Here is a 21,636-nt window from a genome sequence, read left to right as displayed (position 1 = left end):
TGACACTCCTATTTAGCTGAAGTCTACTGGCTGACTTGGGTGTTAACATTCACTTCTCTAAAATGAAAGCATTATGAAAGATATTTTCCATTTAGCAATATCACACCTCCTACTGATATATCTGGATTGTGCTACTGATGATTTAGATGTTATAAACCTATGAAATTGGAAAAGAATAAAATCTGAACAACTTCAGTACACGTTATCTAGAAAATCACCACAAACGTCTAAGGATAAAAAGAAAAAGGCTTTAATACATTTCACTATATTGTGCAGATAATCATTTAACAGACTATGGCCAACCAATGAAGAAACAAAATACAAACAGAAATGTTTCAGTCTTTCTCACTTTTTTTTCTCAGAAACTTAACTTGTACTTTGAAATTAAGTAATAGTTAAAGCCACCGATACATAAACTAAGCAGATAATCATTCTTTAGTTGTACCACTGAATCATTAATATCATTAGTGGTAAAACAGCTTTGCATTGTAGTACTAATAATATTTTCTTGGCTACTGTAAAGATAAATTTATAATTCAGATAATCGGAATACAAAAGTAGAAACACAAAACATCCCCAAGCTCTGTTCAGGAAGTGTTACATATAATAGCTTTAGATGAAATTAGAATTTGTTTTCATTAGCAATAATGGGCAAAATTGTCTAAAGGTCAATGTAAATTAAAAGGAAGATAGTTACATTTTATGATGACTAAACAAAACAAATAACAAACAGGTACCAAGACGTAAAATTAAAAACTTAAGTTTGCAGATTCTTCTGTGTTGGAGTAATTGCATTACTTGCTTGGTATCTCAAGTTACCAACTTCTCTTCCTCATCAAGTGAATTAATCCAAAAAAGTCCTTACTGAACAGAAACAGCTTCATCGTTACAATCGCTACAGAGCAACAGAACACCAATATCTTCAGATGTTTACAGCTGTATTGTAAGAGCTGGTTCAAAAAAGGGTAGGAAGGTGAAATTTGATTTGGTCAAGCCTCATTGCAGTGGACAAAAATGAAGCTTGCATTTTGCCTTCTGGCAGAAAAGCTTACTGAATTCGCAAGAGCGTATATAACAAAACCAAACATGCGAACTATTGCTTTTAAAACTTCTACTCCAACATAACATTAAACTGAAAATTAGATATGTATCAATTTTCTCTGAAAGCTGTAAACAGTGGAATAATTTTACCAGTATGTACACAACTTCTCAGATAATTTGAAGGGGCAAAGGAGGAAGTGGTGCTTCTCAATGATTAAGACACTTAACTGAAATGGGTTTTCATTTTGGAAAAAAATACCAACACTGCTTTACTGCATCTTTGAACAAAATACTGTGCTTCTTGTACCACTTCAACAATCTGAAAAAGCAAAATAACTACCCATATTTTGGCATTCATATTTGTGTTTGCTCAGATCTTTAAGGTTTCACAAAACCGCTATCCAGTGTTGCCATGAAATATAACCTGTAGAACCTACACAGCATGGGCTACTTGCAATACCAACACCAAGTAAAAAAGAAACATGAAGTGGGGCATTACAATATATTTTTGGAACGAGCACAGTACGAATGAAAACCTAAAAAAAGTTTACGTACAGCTTATAGAAGGAACTAATTAACTACAGAAGCTGATTTTTAGTTGTGTATTATTTTACACAGTGTGATTTTCTGCATCTGCTAATTTAAAGCAGACATCCTTGCTGTTTTCTTTTTTATATTCTCTTCTCTCCACTTCCTCATATACCATAAACCAAGTATTATGAATAAAAGCCCAAATATCCCCGCCAATCCAGTGAATAAAGTTAGTGTAATGCACTGGTGTGAGATGTGAAATAAAAAAATGTCTCTCAATCTTCATCAAAGTTCTGTTGTAGGAGAAAGTTGGCAGCCAAGTTTTCATTCTTCTCACAAGCAAAATACGCCTGTATCACAAGTCCTTCGGGAAATCCTAATGCCTTTAACTGAAGAAAAGAAACACATTTATAAAGTCCATTTTGTACATAAAGCTTCTTAGTATGTCTAGTATCTTGAGATGCCACTTAAGCAGTTACTGCTTTGTTGCAAAAGACATGGCCTTTAATGAGTAAGGAATATGAAGGTGTTGCCTCTGCATTTAGCATACAGAATTCTCACTTGAAAATTTGATTTGGATAAGAGTAATAAAACATCATAAACCCCTAACACTTCTCTTTCACTGCCATAGTAAATTACAGACTTGGGTGACAGTAATATCAGGACACAATGGCACATTCTACCGCTGCAGGAAAAAAAAAAACAAAAAAAACCCACAAACCAGAAACAATGCCCATTATAAACTATTAATCATACAAAGCTCAAGATTTTTAATAAAAGTTGCCTGCAGCAGAAGCTCCCAGCTTGTGATCACTGGTAGGCAGCCCAACACATCACACTGAGCCACACCTGCACTTGTTCCAATTGGACTTTCACTTTTTAAAGGAATGACTATACACTGCAGCCATCAGAAGTAAACAACCTGTTTTTCAGAAGTCAAGGTGCTAATTAATGTCTGGGACACAATGACAACAGGGGATGAGAATAGCAGAGAAGAACTTATTCCTGTGACTAGGGAAATGGGTTTATCTTGCACATAAAGACATGCAGCAAACCAATCTTTATTTTAACCAAAGGCAAGTACATACAACCATTTGGAGATTTTCTTAAAATCCTCACAGCACCTACAAGGCATTATACATATAAGGCAGATCAAACCTCTGTAAGTAACTATGCCCTATTATCCCTTATCAACCATTCTCAGCTCTAATTGCACCCTTATGAATGTGCCAGTTGTAATACTAAGATACCTAAGTTTTGAGGTATGTCTTTCATGGAAAGGGGTAGAAGCATACAAGACTGTCAGGTTTTGGAACACTTTGTAGAGGTAATGCTCTACTGCATAAAATGGATTCAGAAGGAAATACAGCGGAGCTGTCATGATGCACAGAGGCAAACAGTTTTGTTAGTCTAATTTTACCAAACTGTCAATCTCCTTCAGATCTAGAGAACTGACATCTATATTAAAATTGTTCTTTTCTGGTGATCTTTACATAACCTTTTGTTTTGCTAGCTGAAAAAGACTGTCTTTGACATACAAAACAATACCACAGTATAACGTCTTTCCAATCTGAGAAAAATTTCAGAGGCTTTGCTATCTATGCAAATACATATATAGTCTGTCTTACACATAGTATTTATGAATGAAATATACCACCCCCCGGTGTATTCTTATAGACATGTTTACTTGTATTTTTAGAAAGCTATAATTAACTTACTCTCCTGGATAGACAAATAAATGGGTTAAGTAGCGACTTCAACTAATCTACTCAACTATGAGAGCTCTTTACTAGTCACTATCCAAGTACTTTGCAAACAGTGCTCATGCAGACACACCTTCGTACCCGGAAACCTATCACTGCATGACTGAGAATAGTATCAACCCAGGTTTTTTCAAGAGAAATCACTACCTAAGTTCCCATTCCTGAGGGAAACATATTCAATCAATAATTACAGAAGGCCTTAGATCACTTAAAAAACTTTCCATTTTCTAAGCAAGACAGAGGCAAGAGATTCTAGATTCAGTGGCGAGAAAGAAGAGGTGTGATTTGAAACAAGACTACAACAGCTATGAAACATCAAACAGAAAATATCAAAAGCGATGCAGAACTACTGAGCGTAAATTTTACTACTGAGCGTAAAGTTTAAGTTAAGGCATGTCTTAAGCATGCACCACAGTAAACACCTTAAGCAACAACTGAGCTACATTTCCAAAAAGAAAGACTCACCCTTTCTATAGCTTCTTTTTCCTGAGGTGTTACTTGAATGTAGTTCATGGGGCCATTTCCAGCTTCTGCCATTCCTCCAGTGCCAGCACCATCATCACTGACACTTAAACCTTGGCGGGACTCTAGAACTGGCTCATTCAGCATATGAATAAAATGTTCCTGGTGTTGGCTTATTTGCTGTGACACAAAGGAGAATAAAATAAATAAATATACTGAAATATAGCATGTTTAAGCCTGCCTATAGGCAAGTAAGAACATTTATTTTCAGTGAACTAAGCAGTCAGAAGAATACGTAAAAATCGCATAGAGAAAAATTATTAAATCTAACCATGAGAAATGCAATTTCATGTTTCAGTTCAATTGCAGTGACCCTTCCAACTTCCTGATGCCCTTTTGCATCTCGTCATAAAGAGACCTCAGACTCACTTCTAATATAAAAAAATACATTCAGTATAGTGACAACTGCTGACATGCCAACAAAAAAATGTTGTAACTGCTATTAATACACTATTTCAGTTAACATCAACATACCACTTTCTTATAAAGCTAAATCAAAATTAGCAGCATCATTTTGTTGTTTTAGGATTCACCTGCAGCAGTTGAGGGTTTTCCCGTCCAATCTGCTGTAGCAATGCAGGTAACAGAGAAGGATTTTGTTGAATAATTTGTCTCATCTGCTGGAACTGAGGCTGATTTCGTAAAAACTCAAGTGGATGTCCTGGAAAAATCAATGAGATAATATGTTTCTTAAAAACTTACGGAGACTCTTAATGGAGTACATATCTACATTGTAACTGTAGATAGAAACAATACACTGAAATGGACAATATACCACACACTGAAGAACAGAAGAGCTTCCTCCCTTACAGTAACTTACTCTAGTTTTTAGCAAGAGTTCTTTATACTACGGTTTAGTCAACGCACTTTTCAACCAGCAATCTCTTAAGATCCAACAGCTTTGTCTCCTTGATCACCAGACCGTTTCTCTTTGTGTCTCATCTCTGAGTAACTTCATTCAGACACCTACCCAGTCTACTGTCTCGTCTCTATATCTACAACTGAGTTCCCTAGCTCCTGCAATAGGTCAGTTCTGTCCTTCTAAAGTGAGTCTTGAGTTCTCATATATCCTATACTATTAGTTACTGCTATACTATTAGTTAATGCAGCCGTATTAGAAGTGCTCTGAAACATACCACTTCCCCCATTCTCTTTTTATGGACAATGTCAGACTAGCCCCATAGCTCAGGAACTGAGAATGGGAAGGGAGAAAAAAGGAGATGTTACAGAACATATCCTAACCTGTCACAGTGATACAAGGCTCAACTTGATCACTTCACTCAGTACAGGCTGATGTGCTCAAATACAGGCATTTTCTTACTCTCAGAAGATGTTGGTGTGCAGGAGCGTACAGCAAGCTAAAATCAAGACAATATGACAGTCCACAACATTTTGTCTGTACAGTAGTTCTTAGCTAATAACATCATGGTTTTGAGCATCCACCCTCCTGCAATTTCTGCCTCTTGCCAAAGATCAAGTTGCTGCTCAAAGGAACCCATTTTTTGTCAACAGAAGATGTAAAAGCAAAACCAGAGATTCTCAGCAGCCTTTCAGAAATTGATTGCATGCGACATTGGCAGCATTGTATGCAGCCGTGTCAACTCAGAAGCAATCTATTATGAAGAAGACTGCAGTTGGTTTTCTGAATTTGTTAAATAAGATGAGTTAGAGGTTTCATGCTTTACTCCATGTATAGCCACAAGCAACAAGGCATTCATTCCAAGCATGTACCACACTTACGGAATTTCCATGTTACATGTCTTATCCAATTCACTTTGCAGCAGAAACCTAAAATTCATTGACGCAGAGAATGCTTGAGCCCCTGTGTTTATGACATCCTCTCCAATACAGCCTTTCTTACCTCCTAATGAACTATTAGTTGTAGGTATAGTTGCTACCGCTGCGGCCACAGCTGAAGACTGAGAGGGACCAGTGTTTGCTGCTTGAGGGGGTTCAGGCGCAGTCTGATTATCTCCGGGTATACCCTAAAGCCATAGTTGACATAATTACCTACAGAACGCTTAAGTATATTTATTTTACTGCATGTATTACATAGTTTTCAGAACAAAGGACAAAAAAACACTAATACTTTCACTGCAAATACAAAGTAAGATGATGTGGCAGGTAAGCATTTACAACTGGAAGGGAACACTGTGAAAAGAGTAATTTATTTTTTGACAAAAAACATATGGCATTTGTATAGTGAGGTAGTAGAGCAAGCACTGTATTTATTTAAAATACATTTTATTCCATAAGCAAACACTTGCTTTGAATCCTGTTCTAGGATATTTAATATTGAAAAAGTTAAAACTAAATGTACTTACAATTTATAGTGTTATGCAAATAAAGTAACATGACAGCAACAGAACTGTAGTACATAATGTTAACGGTGAGATTATAGATCAGCGGTACAGGCAATGGAGCTGCCTAATAGAAGCCCAAAAGAGGCAGACTCGAGAGAGCATTAATAGTGGGAGGAGCTATGTTAAACCCAGCCTCAAAGGGGCAATACTGTACAAAATCCTCTTCTTAACAACATACCAGTGCACTAGAAGTTCCCCATTAGAACAATTGAGTACGTCAGAAGAGAAATTGTGTAAACAAGGACGACTGAAGGAGAGATTTATTGTGTAAGCCAGCCTGCTTTGCATGCCTTGCTAACAATTTTGCCTTCAAAGAGGAGCTAAAAGATTGATAAAAAGGGAACATCCTATCCAAGAAGGCAATGAAAGCCGATGAATGCCAAAGCATCATGAAGTCAGTAGAAAGCTGTGGAAACTAGGGGCAAGGTAAAGGTAGCACTGGGAGATTGTGCCCACTGACTCAATTCCAGACCAAAAAGAATTGTCTCCCTCCACCTGCAAGCAACGTGCATCATAATTAACATAGCAAGCAAGGCTGATTTAAATATGTCTAGCCAATAACAGATGATATACTATCATCTGCAAGTGCAATTTTGGGTAGGCTTACGCTAATAATGTAAGAAGATAAACACATTGTAAAACCTTCAAGTAATGTGCTAGCTTTGTAGAATCCCATCTAGCATCCATCTCTGTGCAGACATGAATTAAATGTATACTTTGACTCAGTGCTTTGATTTGCGTTTCACATACCATGTAAATTAACCCAACTTTGGGACAGCACTAGCACTTCCACGAGCATTTCCAAGGCATCAGAAATTTCCTTTTCCTACAGTATTCCAGCACATCTGATCCAGGTAATTCTGAGAAGGCAGCTGCAGTGGTATGACTGAATATATTTAATCTCCCTCAAATGAACAAGATATCTTCCAGTTTGGGAACCACAAAACATAAGGAACAGGATGGATGGAAATAATCACAGAATTTCAGTGTAACCAGGCAATGAAGATGCTGGGCAAAACTATCATAAATATCACAATGCAGAATGCACACAATGTCTAACTACAGCATGTTCTTCACACCATACGTTCATCACTATAGCTGAACAAAAAGGACAAATATACACCTCATATGAAGGCCACATCTAGGAAGGGAATACTTGACAGTGCTCCAGGCAAAACTTTGCCTTACCTGTCAGATAAGAAGCACATAAATGTAGGAATCAACTAATCATCAACTCCACATTTAAGCCTCTCAGAGTAAAAAATCCAAGTTTTTCCTGTCACACACTTCATTACCGCTATATGGCTTCATCACCTTGCTACATATCCCTCCCTCCACAGAGGGGGAAGAAAATTCCATTCATGATAATTCTGAGGCAATTCTCTTATCAGTGGCTTACAGAGCACTGCTTAAGTATGTTTTCCCATCAAAAAAGTAATTTCTGGGAATTTAAGCATAATTTAGGAATGTGGGTTAATCGTATGAAATTACTGGCCATTTTCACCTATTAAACAGGCATATGTTGTCACTGCATTCTGTGTCCAGATCAAACTGCACATACTTCTTTAAATCTTATGTTTGCTTTCAAATGGAAACTAGTCCAAACAAATGAGTTGTCATCTTGAATATCCTCTTATCTCTTAACGTCAGTGGACATACGAAAAGCAATGGATATAATTTATCCTGATTTCTGTAAAGCCTTCAACATGGTCCCCCACATCCTTCCTTCTCTACAGATTTGATGGGTGGACTGTTTGGTGGAAAAAGAATTGGTTGGATAGTCTTATTCAGAGAGCAGTGGTCAATGGCTCAATGTCCAGGTGGAGATCCGTGACAAGTGGTGTCCCTCAAGGGATTCGTATTGGGACCAATATAGTTTAATATTTTCATCAATGATATTGACAGCGAGATCAAGTGCACCCTCAGCCAGTCTGCAGATGACACCAAGCTGAGTGGTGCAGTTGCCACACTAGAAGGACAGCATGTCATCCAGAGGGACCTGGATGGGCTGAAGAAGTGTGCCTGTGAGAACCTCATGAAGTTGGGGCAATCCATGGTTTCAATACAAGATGGGGGACGGTGTGATTGAGAGCAGCCCTGAGGAGAAGGACTTGGGGATGCTGGTTGAGGAGAAGCTCGACATGACCCAGCCACGTGCATTCAAAGCCCAGAAGGCGAACCATATCCTGGTCTGCATCAAAAGAAGCGAGGCCAGTGAAACCCCACCTGAATTACTGTGTCCAGTACTGTTCCGGAATCCTCAACACAAGAAGGATATAGAACTGTAGAAACAGGTCCAGAGGCAGGCCACAAACATGATTAGAAGGCTGGAGCAGCTCTGCTATGAGGACAGGCTGAGAGAGTTGTGGTGGTTGCTCAGCCAGGAGAAGAGAAGGCTCCAAGCAGACCTCATGGGGGCCTTCCAGTACCTGACATGGGCCTTCAAGAAAGCTGGGAAGGGACTTTTTACAAGGGCAGGTAGTGAAACGATGAGGAGGAATGGCTTTACATTGGAAGGGGGAAGATTTAGATTAGATGTTAGGAAGAAATTCTTCACAATGAGGGTGGTGAGGCACTGGCACAGGTTGCCCAGGGAGGTTGTCCCTGCGCATGGCAGAGGGGTTGGAACTGGATGATCATTAAGGTCACTTCCAACCTAAACCATTCTATGATTCGATGATTCTTACTTAAGCTTGAATTATCACTCTTGAGATAACCAATACTGTGCATGATTGGAATCAGATGAGACTACTGAGACATATCTTGTTCACACAGCTATCCAACAGAATAAAACACAATACCAATTCACATACAGTTAATTTTGAATGTAAACATTGTTTGGATAGCAAAGAGGCTATTTCTGCCTTACGGTAGATTAAACAACTGCCTACTGTTTAAATGAGCTCTAGAACAACTTTTAGCTGACAGTGTTTTCCACATAATAATCACATCAGTCCCGGATCAAGCAATGTACACATTTAGAACAGAATAGTTCCAGTTGGAAGGTATCTACAATGACCACCTAGTCCAACTGCCTGACCACTCTAAGGCTGACCAGAAGTTAAAGCCTATTATTAAGGACACTGTTCAAATGCCTCTCAAACACTGACAGGCACTGGGCACCAACCATCTCTGTAAGAAGGCTGTTCCCGTGTTTGACCATCCTCTTGGTAAAGAAGCATTTCTTAAAAACTTCCAAAATAATAGGCTCCAACACACAGTCTGTTTGTTGCAGTAAAGACAGGACTCCTTCCTAACTAAGGGTTAGGAAATCCTTGGGTCAAAAAGAGATCTGGCTCTAAATGCCTGTAAATGCCTGGAGTAATAAAAAGAAATCAAGACCTCCTTCCGTGACCACAGTTCAAGGACAAAGGATTACACCTAGATCCTCAGTCATGAAAACTGAACAGCTTGTCATCTGACCCATGGACAACAACTGAAATCTCCAGGACACATTTAAGGAAGTTACACTTCAAGTACACTCTCTTGACATTTTCTTTCCAACATTTTACAGGTACTTTTGGTGCACCGATTCTTTAAACTAGAACAGAGGTGCACAGTTGCAGCTCTCAGCACCCTAATGCCACCCAGCAGATATATGTGTGTGTGTATGTGTATATATATAAAAAGATAAAATATATATAAAAGATAACACTGATGACAGTTGGGAAGCAGGTAGAGGATCAAAGAACAGTGTTATCCATGGACTAGTATTAACTAGAGAAACTTTTTTTGATGCAGCAAGGTAGTAAGGAACATGTTTACACCTCAGCAGATCAACAAAAGTTAGAAATACCATTTGCAACAGGATTCTCGTAAAAGGAAAAGAGAAGTCTACCAGCAACTACAGTCACCAAAAGCAAGACCCTTTGTCCCCCTTCTTTTTTCCAGCAGGAAAAAGAACAGCAAAGAAAATATATTCTTAGTGAAGTATAACACAAAACAGAAAGGGACTGGCTTCTATAATGTAAGAGCAGATTTTACATACAGTATCTACTAAAGCAGAAGAATTTAAGTGCTCAGACCAGTCAAACTCAATCTGTTTGGCAGACATGCCATGTGTTGAACTCCACTGTAGGTATGATGTACTTCTATTCAGGACTTCCTGAACAGAACTAAGCTAGAGCAGGGAAATATCACACTGAGTGTACAAGCACTGCATGGGGCACATGACTGGTACACACACAGCAAGCCAAATATAGGAGGCACTGGATTTACGGTATACATATAGAATGAATACACAGTAAAAGCAATATTTTTAAGGCACAAGAACCAAATGTTTGAGATCCCCGACTTATTGCAGATAGATGGGAACTTCTGCCCTTGTCCTTAGAGCAAAACAGTATCACCTTTCACTGGCATAATACAGTATGAGAATGGAATGTCTTGTATTCATGTACTCAAAACATTTGTTGTCCATTTGAAAACCACAAGTTACAAAGACCTGGGATCATTAATGTAAGAAGTAAGCATGCCAGTGAGTTGTAGTTGTAACACCTGAAAAAAAACTTCATTAACAACAAAATTTTTTTAACTGGAGGTAAAGATACCAGTTCTCTTATCAATCTATCTGAAATTCAATCCACATGCATTTTGTAAGGACCGGTTCAAGATACCTGGCTTAAATATTTGGAACAAGGATAAAAACACATCAGGGAAAAAAAATCGTATGCGAGAGTGAAAAAGAAATGCACCAGAAATACTGATTCAGCAAAAAGCTCCCAGCAGATTCTCTGGTGGTTTCAATTCACCTGCCAGATTAAAGTATACAATAAGAAGTAATCCAAAAATCTCCTAAAACAACTCACAAGATTTCCGTTAAAGTGAAACTACTACTTGCAAGTCAACGAAGTTAATTTCACCCTTCAAACTATTACTTATCAAGTGAGAAATTGTTCCTTCTTCAAAACACTGCTAAACTTAAAAACACCCATTAAATTAAGCACACTTTAAAAAAATTTCTCAGATTTTTATATTTGGAACATATATTATTAAGAATACTGTGTATTATTAGTAAAAATTATAAACTGGAACTTAATACCTTGTGATGTTATAGGTACTAATACAAAAATACAACTAATGTTGTTACTAAGATGTGAAACAAAACAATTTATTGAATTAGTTTTAACTGCCAGTGTGTATCACTAACTTGAAAGACATTACATACATATCCACAGAAACCTGCGGGCATGAAAGATTTCACTGTGGCGTGTATGCTGAGACAAGCAGTCGTTGCCTTGGCATACCCATGATATTAGCAGCAAGCACAGAGCAAACGCATGGTGTTCTCATGCTTGCTAGCTTGTTGAGACCTTGGAGTCTTAGTATACTAAGACCCGCGAGCTAATAAGAAAAGAATACATTAGACAGAAAACATGAAGATAAAGGGAACACCTGTGGTAAACAGTGGGTTGTACTATCATTGTTACTGCAGGATTCTCACAGGTGGAAATTCACTGGGGTAGCTGCTGACTGGGTACAGAAACACTATATAAGGTTTGTATCCTCTCAACAAAGGTGATCTCATCGACGGGGTCCGTGCCTTAATCGCTACAAAAAACAATAAACAATAAAAGCGAAGAAATTATAGATGTAGTAAGAGGTGACTTCAATATTTCCTCTAACACATTCTGACCCTCAAAATCTGAATTTCAGAATTCTGGATGGTCTGCTCAGAGATACCGTCCCTCTATGATTAGTCTCACTGACTGGACAATACTAAAAGTAAGAAGTAAATCCAAGTTAAAATTATTCTTTACTGAGAACAAAATAAAAAGTTAAAAGAACAGAGTGCACGTAAAAAACTGCTCACCATTAAAAGGTATTCCACTGCTCTGTCAGGATTGTTGAAGCTGGCTCTCAGTGCTGCAATTACTTGCTCCCGTTCATAGCCCATTGACATGATCTCAGTCACCATATTCTCATAGGACTGACCAGTCACTAGAAGTAACATGATCACCATTTTAAAGGAATCAAGCAAAAGAAAGCACAGAAAAGTTTCAATAGATAAACTTCAATTCTACCAAATTTGAGTTGTTCATTAAAGAGTCAAAACCAGCTCACATTAAACTTGCCATGGTTCTGTTGCTTTTACTCCAAATATATTCTGGTGGTTTCATTATGCATTTCACTGGAATAGTAGAAGGTAATGAACACAATGCAAACTTCTATTAAAAAAAATAGCAGCAGTTGCGATACTTCTGTACTCATAATTGAAATAATATTCCTTCTCTATGCTTTCATTTAAGGTCAAAGACATCCTCAAAGCTAATATTAAATTCCCAATGTAATTAAGAAAAGTCTCCTACAGCACAAGCTTGTAAATTAAACTTTGTAGGCAGAAATCTGTCTGTTAAACTGTTAACCCTTGAGGTTTTTCTAAATAAAGACTTTGCATTATGCTATAGTTAGATGACAAACAGTGCTGACCAAGTTACAACTGTATATTGCTACATGCTGGTAATGATGACAAGTCATTTAATCAACTTAAGATGGGCCAACTCAAATCAGGCAGGAGACTTGAAGTTTTATCTATGAAAGTCACCAAAGACCTCAATGAGGGTTCAGGAGAACAATCATTTAATTCATGTATATTTAACTAGACATACATCACATCAAATCCCTCATCTCTTAGAGTATCAATGGATTAAAAGTGGCCCACACCTGCAGCCATCAAGACGAAGGAGTACACACACTATAGAAGAAGCAATATAAGGGCAATTGATCGTTAAACTAATGGTATAACAAGGAAAATTATTATTCTTTTCATAACCCATTTTATCTCCCTTCCTTAAAAGCAGAGAGCAGATTTAACAATTAAAAAATGTAACTATTCTACTACAAATTGTTACTGAGTGGCATCTTACAAGTTATCTTCTCATGCAAAACCAGAAAAAAACCCCCAAATCTAGGCATTAAAATACTATTTCCTTTCTTGAATAAAGGTATTCTTGACCTCAGTAGAACCCTCCTATGGACTCTGTAACACCATCAATAAGCAGCAGAACAGTTAAATAACTAACAGTTACCATAAAACAAACAAACAAAATCTAAAATCAAACAACACTAAACCAAAAAAAAATTAAAAACCCACAGATTAAAAAAAAAGTAGAGGGAATAAATACTGCTAGAGCAACTCTGTTAAGGCATGTCAGTCACAATTAAAAGAACCAAAGAAAATAAAGTTTTATTCCCTCAGAGAGAACCAAACTGCTTGATTTTTAAAGAATGCTTCTAAATAATCAGTGGACATAGGACTTAAGACAATATACTCAAGAATAGATAATAAAACATCCCTAGCTCAAGGATACTTGCACAATCATCCATAAAGATAAATAACAGATTTACAACCCTTGACTAATTTGACTATTTTTTTATTCAGATGTCAAAAAAATAGCGCCAACCTGATTTTAAGGAATGGGAAGTTCATGTCTTCACATACACCTACAAGATCATTTTAAGTCTACCTTAATTTTTTCAAAGACCTAAGAAAAATAAATCACCTCAACTTTACTCTAAAGACACACATTTCTGTATCTATCTTTAAAGAGGGAAAAGAAGGCAAGCCAGCAATTGTCTCAACGCAGTGATTTTAACAAACTTACTGCTCATATTCTTTCATATACAGCACTAGCTTACCCTTAGTGTTTCTAGCAAACTAATCAAGGTTAAACAGAAGACACAACACTTGGACTTCATTAGTTACTACTTAAACCTTTCTGTAATGCTCTTTCAATATAACCTAGGTAGAGACTAGAACAGCATGAGAGCTTTAGTACAGAAAAGAAAGATGCAGGAAGGCTGACTTCCTTTGGACAAAGTTCTACATAAGCCGTAATTAAAAGCCAAAGAAGGAAACAGAATTACTGCGAATTTAGGCACATTTACTCCATACATGGTCTACCAACACATGCTGTGCAAAAGTAAGATCGAGAATTCAACACAAGCAATGTCATGATGCAGTCAAGCCTATTCCTACACAGTGCTACTGAGAATGTTTATGAGGTCAATGCTGAACTGATTCTGTTCTTTGCTTTTGTCTTTCAAATAACATTTTAAAGCTGGATTAACTTTCAAATTCAGTTCATCATAATCCTGACAATATACCTTGTCCCATGCCCTAAGGAAAGCCTAGGCTGCTTCAGTGAAAGACACGGTTTCACAGGAACTGCACACAGCACATAAAGCCACGTTAGTTTTCAGCTAGCATATCTAACTGAAACCAAAGCAAATAGAAAGCAATCCCTTTTTTTAAACCAAAGTAAATTACTTTCAGACAGTGAGCAGCCACTGTAAGGATATGCTTAGGGTCCAACTTAGGATGTAAAAATATACTCCATGAGTTTCTGCAAGTGAATTCCTTTTAAGGGAGCTTTTAAAGAAAAATAACCACAGAGTTCTTTGCCTACTGCCTTTGCATATTTTTTGGCACATAATTCTTGAAGTATGCTTATCCTGGAAATTACATTCAGTGCCCTTTATTTCCAAACTGCTAGGGACATGCGGGCCTACTGTACTGGACACCAAAGAAGCTTCATATAGAACACATAGTGAGGTGGTGTTCTCCTACTACACTGAAAGATTTCCCATGCTCCCCAGTTCTGAAGACAACTGAACCAAGACCACCAGCTTAAACTTCTTGGTCATTATTGTTAACATGAGTGTTCCTGATGACCATATTAGCCATGAGGGTATAGTGAATGGTTAATGAAGCTTGCAGCACCTTTGATAGCAGCAGTCATTTAAAAAATGTAACAGAACTCGACCAGTTGTCTCCTACATTATTTCTCAGATACTTCAGCTCACATATTTCTTCAGCCCAAAACAGTACTTTGTAACATAAGACTGACACTACTTTTAGACACAATAAATCTGGTGGCTACCACCAATACAGGTAAAACAATGCTTTTGCTCCTAAATGATCTTGGGCTGCTTAATCACAACACCTGCTTCCAATACATTCACACAACCCTACACAAAAATGTAAGTAAAACTCCAATTATTCTAATTTTTTTATACTAAGTACAACTTAATGTTTACAGAAATAAGACAAAATAAAAAAAATCCATCCCCCCTTAATTTTGTGCTTTGTTACAGCCTAAAAAAAAGAAAAACTCCAAAAAACTTTAAGTAGGAGTAAGAAGTTGTGGGTTTCCTAGTAACTTAGTAACTTCCCATCTACCAGGATCAGCGTAAATGAGGAGCAGAATTTGTTATTTTTTTTACCCTGTTTATTCCATTGAGAAATGAAGACCTTTAAACCATCAAAAGAAAAGTGAATTGACTGTAACTATATGGAGGCATTCACTTCTCAACCCAGACAGTAACATATTTGGTGAATTTATCTAATTTCAAAGTGTCAAAAGACACTGCTGTCAAAGCTGGAACAAGTAAATAATAAAGGCAGTTATTTTGAGACCTGCACAACGGGAAACAAAGGTGTGAAGAAAAGCATATGCATATTTATGTCCTGTCTTCTATCTGAGCCACTTCAAACTGAAAAGCTAGAAGACAAATTAAGGCAAATGGGGTAAAAAGCCAGGAATGATAAGGATCTTCCTTTTACACAATAAAAATATATGAAGTGAAATATTCTTCAGTAAAGTTCTTGATGCTAGTTCTAAGACACCAACTTCAGGTCTTAGAGAAGAGTACTCTGGTTATAATTTTAACAATGACAGATACAGAAGAGAATGTCAATATCTGTTAATCCACCATTTGTTTCTGCTGCACCAAAATAATGTCTACATTAAAAAAACACTCCACTTACCAAGTGCACTTATAGCATCCTCAAAAAGATTTGATCGAGATGTATCACCTGTTGTACTGTAAGATGAAGACAAGTGCAATGGTAATTACAAAACTCTGGAAAACTTCCTGTTTTTCAAAAAAAGCAGCAGCAGCTGTAAATCTGTTAACCCCTTTTGTTTCTAAAAACCCAACAAAGTTTTCCAAAGAGTTCCTTCTTGGTCTTAAAGTGAGACCAGGTTTTACAAACTCATATCGCAACCATATTTAATACTTACAGGCTGACCTTTTCCCCTACCCCACAACAGTTTGGCTCTTACCCATCTGCTAAGGGATTAGCCATCTGTTTGCCTGAATGCTTTAAACAGCGAGAGAACAAGGTGGATTTTTCAAAAGCACACAGCAGTCTCCCTAACTGATTCCCCATAGTCACTGGTTTGACCTCTATGAGGACACAAGGAGGACGGTGGCAAGTGCTTATTAAAATCTCATCATCCTGCCTTCCTAGGAATGTAAACAGCTAACATTTGCAATTACTCCATCTCAAGTTATCAAAATGGTTAAATTGCAGGATTAAAGGCTCACCTCCATGGACAGCAAGGAACACAAAAGCACAATACCAGGCACACAAACCCCAGTTAACTTAGTGCCAAGGGTGCACCTTTCCCGGCTTCTCCCAGGGCTGCAGCTTAGAGCACCAGCCCCTTGGTCTCAGGGTGACACCCCAGCGGTTCAGCAAGAGAGAATCGCCAGGTCTCCTTACAGATCCAGGGTATTACTGCCTACAGGGTGGTGCAAATCATTGTGGGATGCCAGGAAATAGCATTTGGGGATAGTGTGATACTTATTATGGGATAGCCAGAGGAAAAAAAAACCACAGAGGTGGGAAAAGGGAAGCACCAAGGCACCTGGCAGACAAAAAGCACAGGTAGAGAGTGAAAATGAGGAGAAAAAGGGACAGTCACATATAAACAGCAGTTATCTGGCCATATCCTGCACCTGATCATCAGTTCATACTGTTTTCCAATTAAATTCCATTACTAACTATTTTTCATGCAGAGAAAGGGCGGGATGTCTCTCTATTCTACATGGATATGTGTTTATGGAAGTTTAAGTGCCCACAGCTGGACACAAATTCTTGAGTCACGGAGACCCAGACATGGGCGGAACCAGCAGCTGCAGAGACCACGCAGTATCAGTGACAGTAGCTGGAGAAGGGGCTACAGGGACTCATGTGCCAGGGCTGTCGGCAACTCAAAAGACCAGAGTGCATGCTTATTCTGTGCGGATGCACATCGGCATGTGTGAAAACACCAGCAAGGATCAAGCTTGAGTATTGTAAGCAGGGCAAGAGACTTGAGAACTGGGTATTGGATGGCTGTTACATCAGAGCTGACGGCTGGAGAAACCAGAGGGCTTGAATGAGGAGCTGCTGGCAAGAGCTTAATGTGTAGGGGTCAGCCTACCCTCAACCAGCCTCAACCAGCCAGCCTCAACCAGCCAGCAGAGAGACTTGTTCATGCGTCCATGAATAAGGCTGCTGTGAGACATGGGGGTCTACGGAGTAGCTTTAGGTTTTACTGCGTGTCTCCAGCCAGTTCCTGCATAGATTTTGTGTGTGCATGAACGTGTGGATCCATGCAAAGGGAACTGAATCCAAGTACCAGGAAATGCAGCAGGGTTGCCATGGCTCAGGCAGTCACATGCCCAGATACCAAAAACTGAAAGATGGAAGGGCCAGCTACTGGAATAGAGTGTCCTAAGTCCAGTTGGTACATGTGTGTTTTGCACTAGTGAGCTCTGCCCTGAGTAGACAGAAGGGAACAGGATGCAACTGCTGGTGCTGTACGGTTGCTTGAGTGCTGTTTTTTATTGCCTGTGTTGACCCATGTAGCCAGCCATATATGTAGGTATATACTTATTGTGTATATAAACCAGGAACACATGTTCAATCTTGATACTTGAAAGACCTGGAGACGTGAAGGTCCAGCAGTCCTTCATCTATCAGGCTACCAGAGTAGGCAAATACTATCAGCAAGTGAAAGATTATGAAATCTGGATGAGTTTTCAGAAGGTGCCATTAAAAATGTGACAAGGTATTTGCAGACATGCATTTTTTAATGTAAAAATAGGCTGTTCCAACAAGAATGCTTCACTAGTATCTATCACTCATAAGATTTACAACTGAAAAAGATCAAAAGTGAAACGGGACATCAGCTTGCCTGGCCACGGCTCAAAAAATCTTTACCAGCCTTAGTAATTTAATCTTTAAATCAAATCAGAAACAAGCAGTACTCACGGAAATCAAGGCAGGCGATAACTACAATGTATTTGTTAAATAAATTATTCTCTTGCTTCTTGTTACATTCGTACACTGAAGCTCTCTTACTGCAGTTTTATAACACTAAAATCTGTACATGGAAAAGCAGGAACACACTGTTTCAGTGTTAAAGATTTAATCTAATCTTTGAACCTGCTGGACAAACTGAGTAGCAAAAAAACCCCATCCATTAGCAAAAAAATTGCAAGTTATTTGACTGATAAATGAAGCTTAATTTTTAAAATTTTAAGAATGTCAATTTCTCAGAACTCGAAAATCAAGTTATCAATTAGGCTATTTAGTGCAAGAAAGCTGTGATGACATTTTCAAGATATTAGGCAATTTTAAGTTTTGTTTCCTTATAATCAAACCAATGGTGTTTAAACACGACCAATTCAGAAATTAATGTCTTGTGCAACAGTATTCATATAAATAACAAAAATAATTGAAAACCAGCGTATGAAACATGAAGGCTTAATACTATTGTAGCACTTCAAGTGTCATTAAATTACAGTAAACATTTTTATCCATGCAACACTTAAGCAAATTAAAGTGAGCAACAAAAGGCCACAGTAAATAACAGGGATGAAACTTCTAACTTCCATTTGATTTTCTTAAACACAGAAAGGTTAAAATCTATCCCAACTTCCACAACTATCTGCAGATGGTCCAATGAACATTCAGAACAAAAGCTTTTAGCTTTGAGACATTACATGATTAAGAGCAACACTATCCCCTAAATTTTGGAAGAAAATGTTCTTTCCAGAAATTAAGAGACTCTTACAACAATAACGGACACATAGTTCAAATCTAACCAGCATGATTCAAAACACAATCAGAGTTCTATGAACAGGACAGGACAAATCCCTCTCAAATCTTTGAAGACCCACACACATTAGTATCTTCAGTCTGAAAAGAAACTTGTGCCACAGCAGCTCTGAAATGCCTAATAGTAGCACAAGTCCTGTGTCATTTAGCTCTGCACTCCATAGGCTTAGTCCCAAGACCACACTTCCCACAGGAGAAGGTGTGAGCGTGAAGGGGCACTTCTAACCATCAGTAATGTTATACTTGAGCCACAGACTGAAGTTAGTTAAGAAAGAAGAAAAAATATGTAGAAAAGAGAAAATGATGGGACTAACACTGTAATGAAAACTTCAACTTAAAGTTAAAACTTGAAGCAACAGAAATAGAGAGAGGACGACATTTTTGGAGGCTCGTTCATACCTGTCAGTTGACAAAGGGCTGACAGCAGCTGGCTCCGGTGGTTTTTCTGCTGTCTCCTCCTCTTTAGGAGCACTCACAGGCACAGATTCACAAGCAACTGCATCTGGTTCTGGAGGGACGGGAGCTGGCACAGGAACAGCAGCAGGGATTGGTGCAGTGACTGGTGTAGGAGCTGCAGTTGTTGAGCAAGTAGCAGTAGCAGCATTTGACTGCTGAGTTGCTCCAAATGCTGCTTTGGGCTATAGAAGGACAACAGAATTCAGACACAGCACAAAGCTACTAAACCCATGCTTTTCTATACTCAACAAGTTGATTACGTTCTGTTAAGACCATTTGTGTTTGACATTGCTGCCTCAACATCAAGCGTAACATCAAAACATTGCAAGATATTAAATCTATAATGCCTTTTATTGCACGTAAACAGGACACCAGTATTGTCACTGAAGTACTTCAGATATCTAAGCAGTCACACTATTTGAGTATGAAGCGAAACGCAAAGATATGATCTAAATATTTATAGACTGCAATACTCTAAATGTGGAAACACTCTTGTGTTTTACAAAAGTGCATTTTTCAGAAAAAACTAAAATAGTCATCAAAGGACATCTGACAAGCGTAACAGCATAGGGTTTTCTCACCACTCAAACTTGGAAAGAAGTCACTAAGACAGAAATCACATATCATTATGAATGATATTTTCTTGAAAATTAGATGTTAAAACAAACAATCTACAACACTTTTTATGAATTTATGCATTCTTCACATTTAAAACATTACATAAATAACACTTATCTTGAGTTCCCTAATGAGCACCTAAAATCCAGCAGAATCAAGAACTAGCAAATATACAGCAACAAATTCAGAGTGCGCGATATTTGCATATAATTGTCATTAAATTTTCACATCTCTATTGGAAACATGAATTTTGCTTTTAAGGTACAGAATTATGTTTTTGAAAGCCGTATCAGTGCAGTCCCTTGCCTATGAAAATTCTCAAGGATTGACAAGGCTGACCCCCATCTCTGCCTTACCAAGAGAAACAGCTGAACTTTAACAAAACACAACTACTTAAGGATGATTCTCATTCAGACAATGTTTGCTTAAACTAGGAAAAATGTATTTTCTTCTTTTGTCTGAAAGGAAAGAAGAAGTTGAGAGTAAGGAGCTTGAAACATGAGGAACACTTTAAGAAGCATTCAAAGAAAAACAAAAAAACACATCTCAGCATCAGACAAAGCTAGTGGTCATGATTACATGATAGGGCAGGTCTTATCCAGAAAGAATCAAGGAAAGGGAACTGAACTTAAAGACTAAGCAGAAAGACAATAACATTGAAGAGCTGCCCAGCTCCAAATAGGGAGCTTCAATATAAGAAGGTATTGCATTTAGCAGCTCTTCTCATAGGCCTGTGTTTCTTCTGATACAAACAAAATGAAAGCCATACTCTGAAGTCCCATCCACACCTGTTCTCTTGTACTGATAAATGCCTCTTCCGCAGGCAAACCACAGACTAGAACACTGGTTTGTTTAGCAAGACAGCAGTAACAGTAAAATTTAAACACAGAATCCAATGAACCAACACCAGACAGAAGTGAAGGGCAACTGAATATAGTTTTTCATTGTCAGAAGGAGGGTCTCTAACTCCAGCATTTACTTTGTTATCTCAAGACAGAGATGAAGCCGGTTTTATTCAGATCCTAAGGGATCCTAAGGATCTAGGGAGTGCCTAGAAAGTTAGTGGTTTGACTCCCAGCAGCAATCTGGTGACTGGTTAAGAGGAGAGATACTTCAAATACATGTCACAGTCATTACCCTGTCATTGCAATATCTCAAAATTCACAGATTTGTTGATTGGCATATGTATGCTTTCTCTAGGGGTTTAAGCTATTCAGCTTGACAAAAGAAACAGACATGAGTTTTGAAAACCAACACTGCAAGACTGGATGAGTCTTGTATAGAGCATTTAGTGAAAAACTACCTAGGCTCCCTTCTTCCTTTTAATAGTATCACTGGAAAAACAGAGAGACAAGAAAGAAGAAACAGTAAATTCTGACACCAGCAGTTTTCTTCTCTGATGTAAACATTCGGCACAGAACAGTAACAACAATCACTATATGCAAAT

The 21,636-nt window shown here is 38.0% G+C and overlaps 1 protein-coding gene across 2 annotated transcripts in view; it reads right to left on the bottom strand.

Moving 5' to 3' along the window:
* Nucleotides 1-228: 228 nt before the first annotated feature.
* RAD23B (RAD23 homolog B, nucleotide excision repair protein) overlaps nucleotides 229-21,636 on the bottom strand; it is a 38,133-nt gene continuing 16,725 nt past the window's right edge. For both annotated transcript variants that reach the window (XM_069880326.1, XM_069880327.1), the window contains 7 exons: nucleotides 19,515-19,753; nucleotides 15,990-16,045; nucleotides 12,033-12,160; nucleotides 5,719-5,842; nucleotides 4,391-4,518; nucleotides 3,801-3,977; nucleotides 229-1,961 (listed from right to left, as the gene is read on the bottom strand). In XM_069880326.1, the coding sequence (XP_069736427.1) occupies nucleotides 1,848-1,961; nucleotides 3,801-3,977; nucleotides 4,391-4,518; nucleotides 5,719-5,842; nucleotides 12,033-12,160; nucleotides 15,990-16,045; nucleotides 19,515-19,753 (966 nt within the window). In that variant the 3' untranslated portion in view covers nucleotides 229-1,847. The remainder of the gene's footprint in view (nucleotides 1,962-3,800; nucleotides 3,978-4,390; nucleotides 4,519-5,718; nucleotides 5,843-12,032; nucleotides 12,161-15,989; nucleotides 16,046-19,514; nucleotides 19,754-21,636) is intronic.

The sequence above is a fragment of the Phaenicophaeus curvirostris genome, chromosome Z, assembly GCF_032191515.1.
Source record: "Phaenicophaeus curvirostris isolate KB17595 chromosome Z, BPBGC_Pcur_1.0, whole genome shotgun sequence".
In the NCBI taxonomy this organism is placed as follows: domain Eukaryota; kingdom Metazoa; phylum Chordata; class Aves; order Cuculiformes; family Cuculidae; genus Phaenicophaeus; species Phaenicophaeus curvirostris.
The sequence above is the reverse complement of the archived record's forward strand: the minus strand, read 5'-3'. Positions and strand labels throughout refer to the sequence as shown.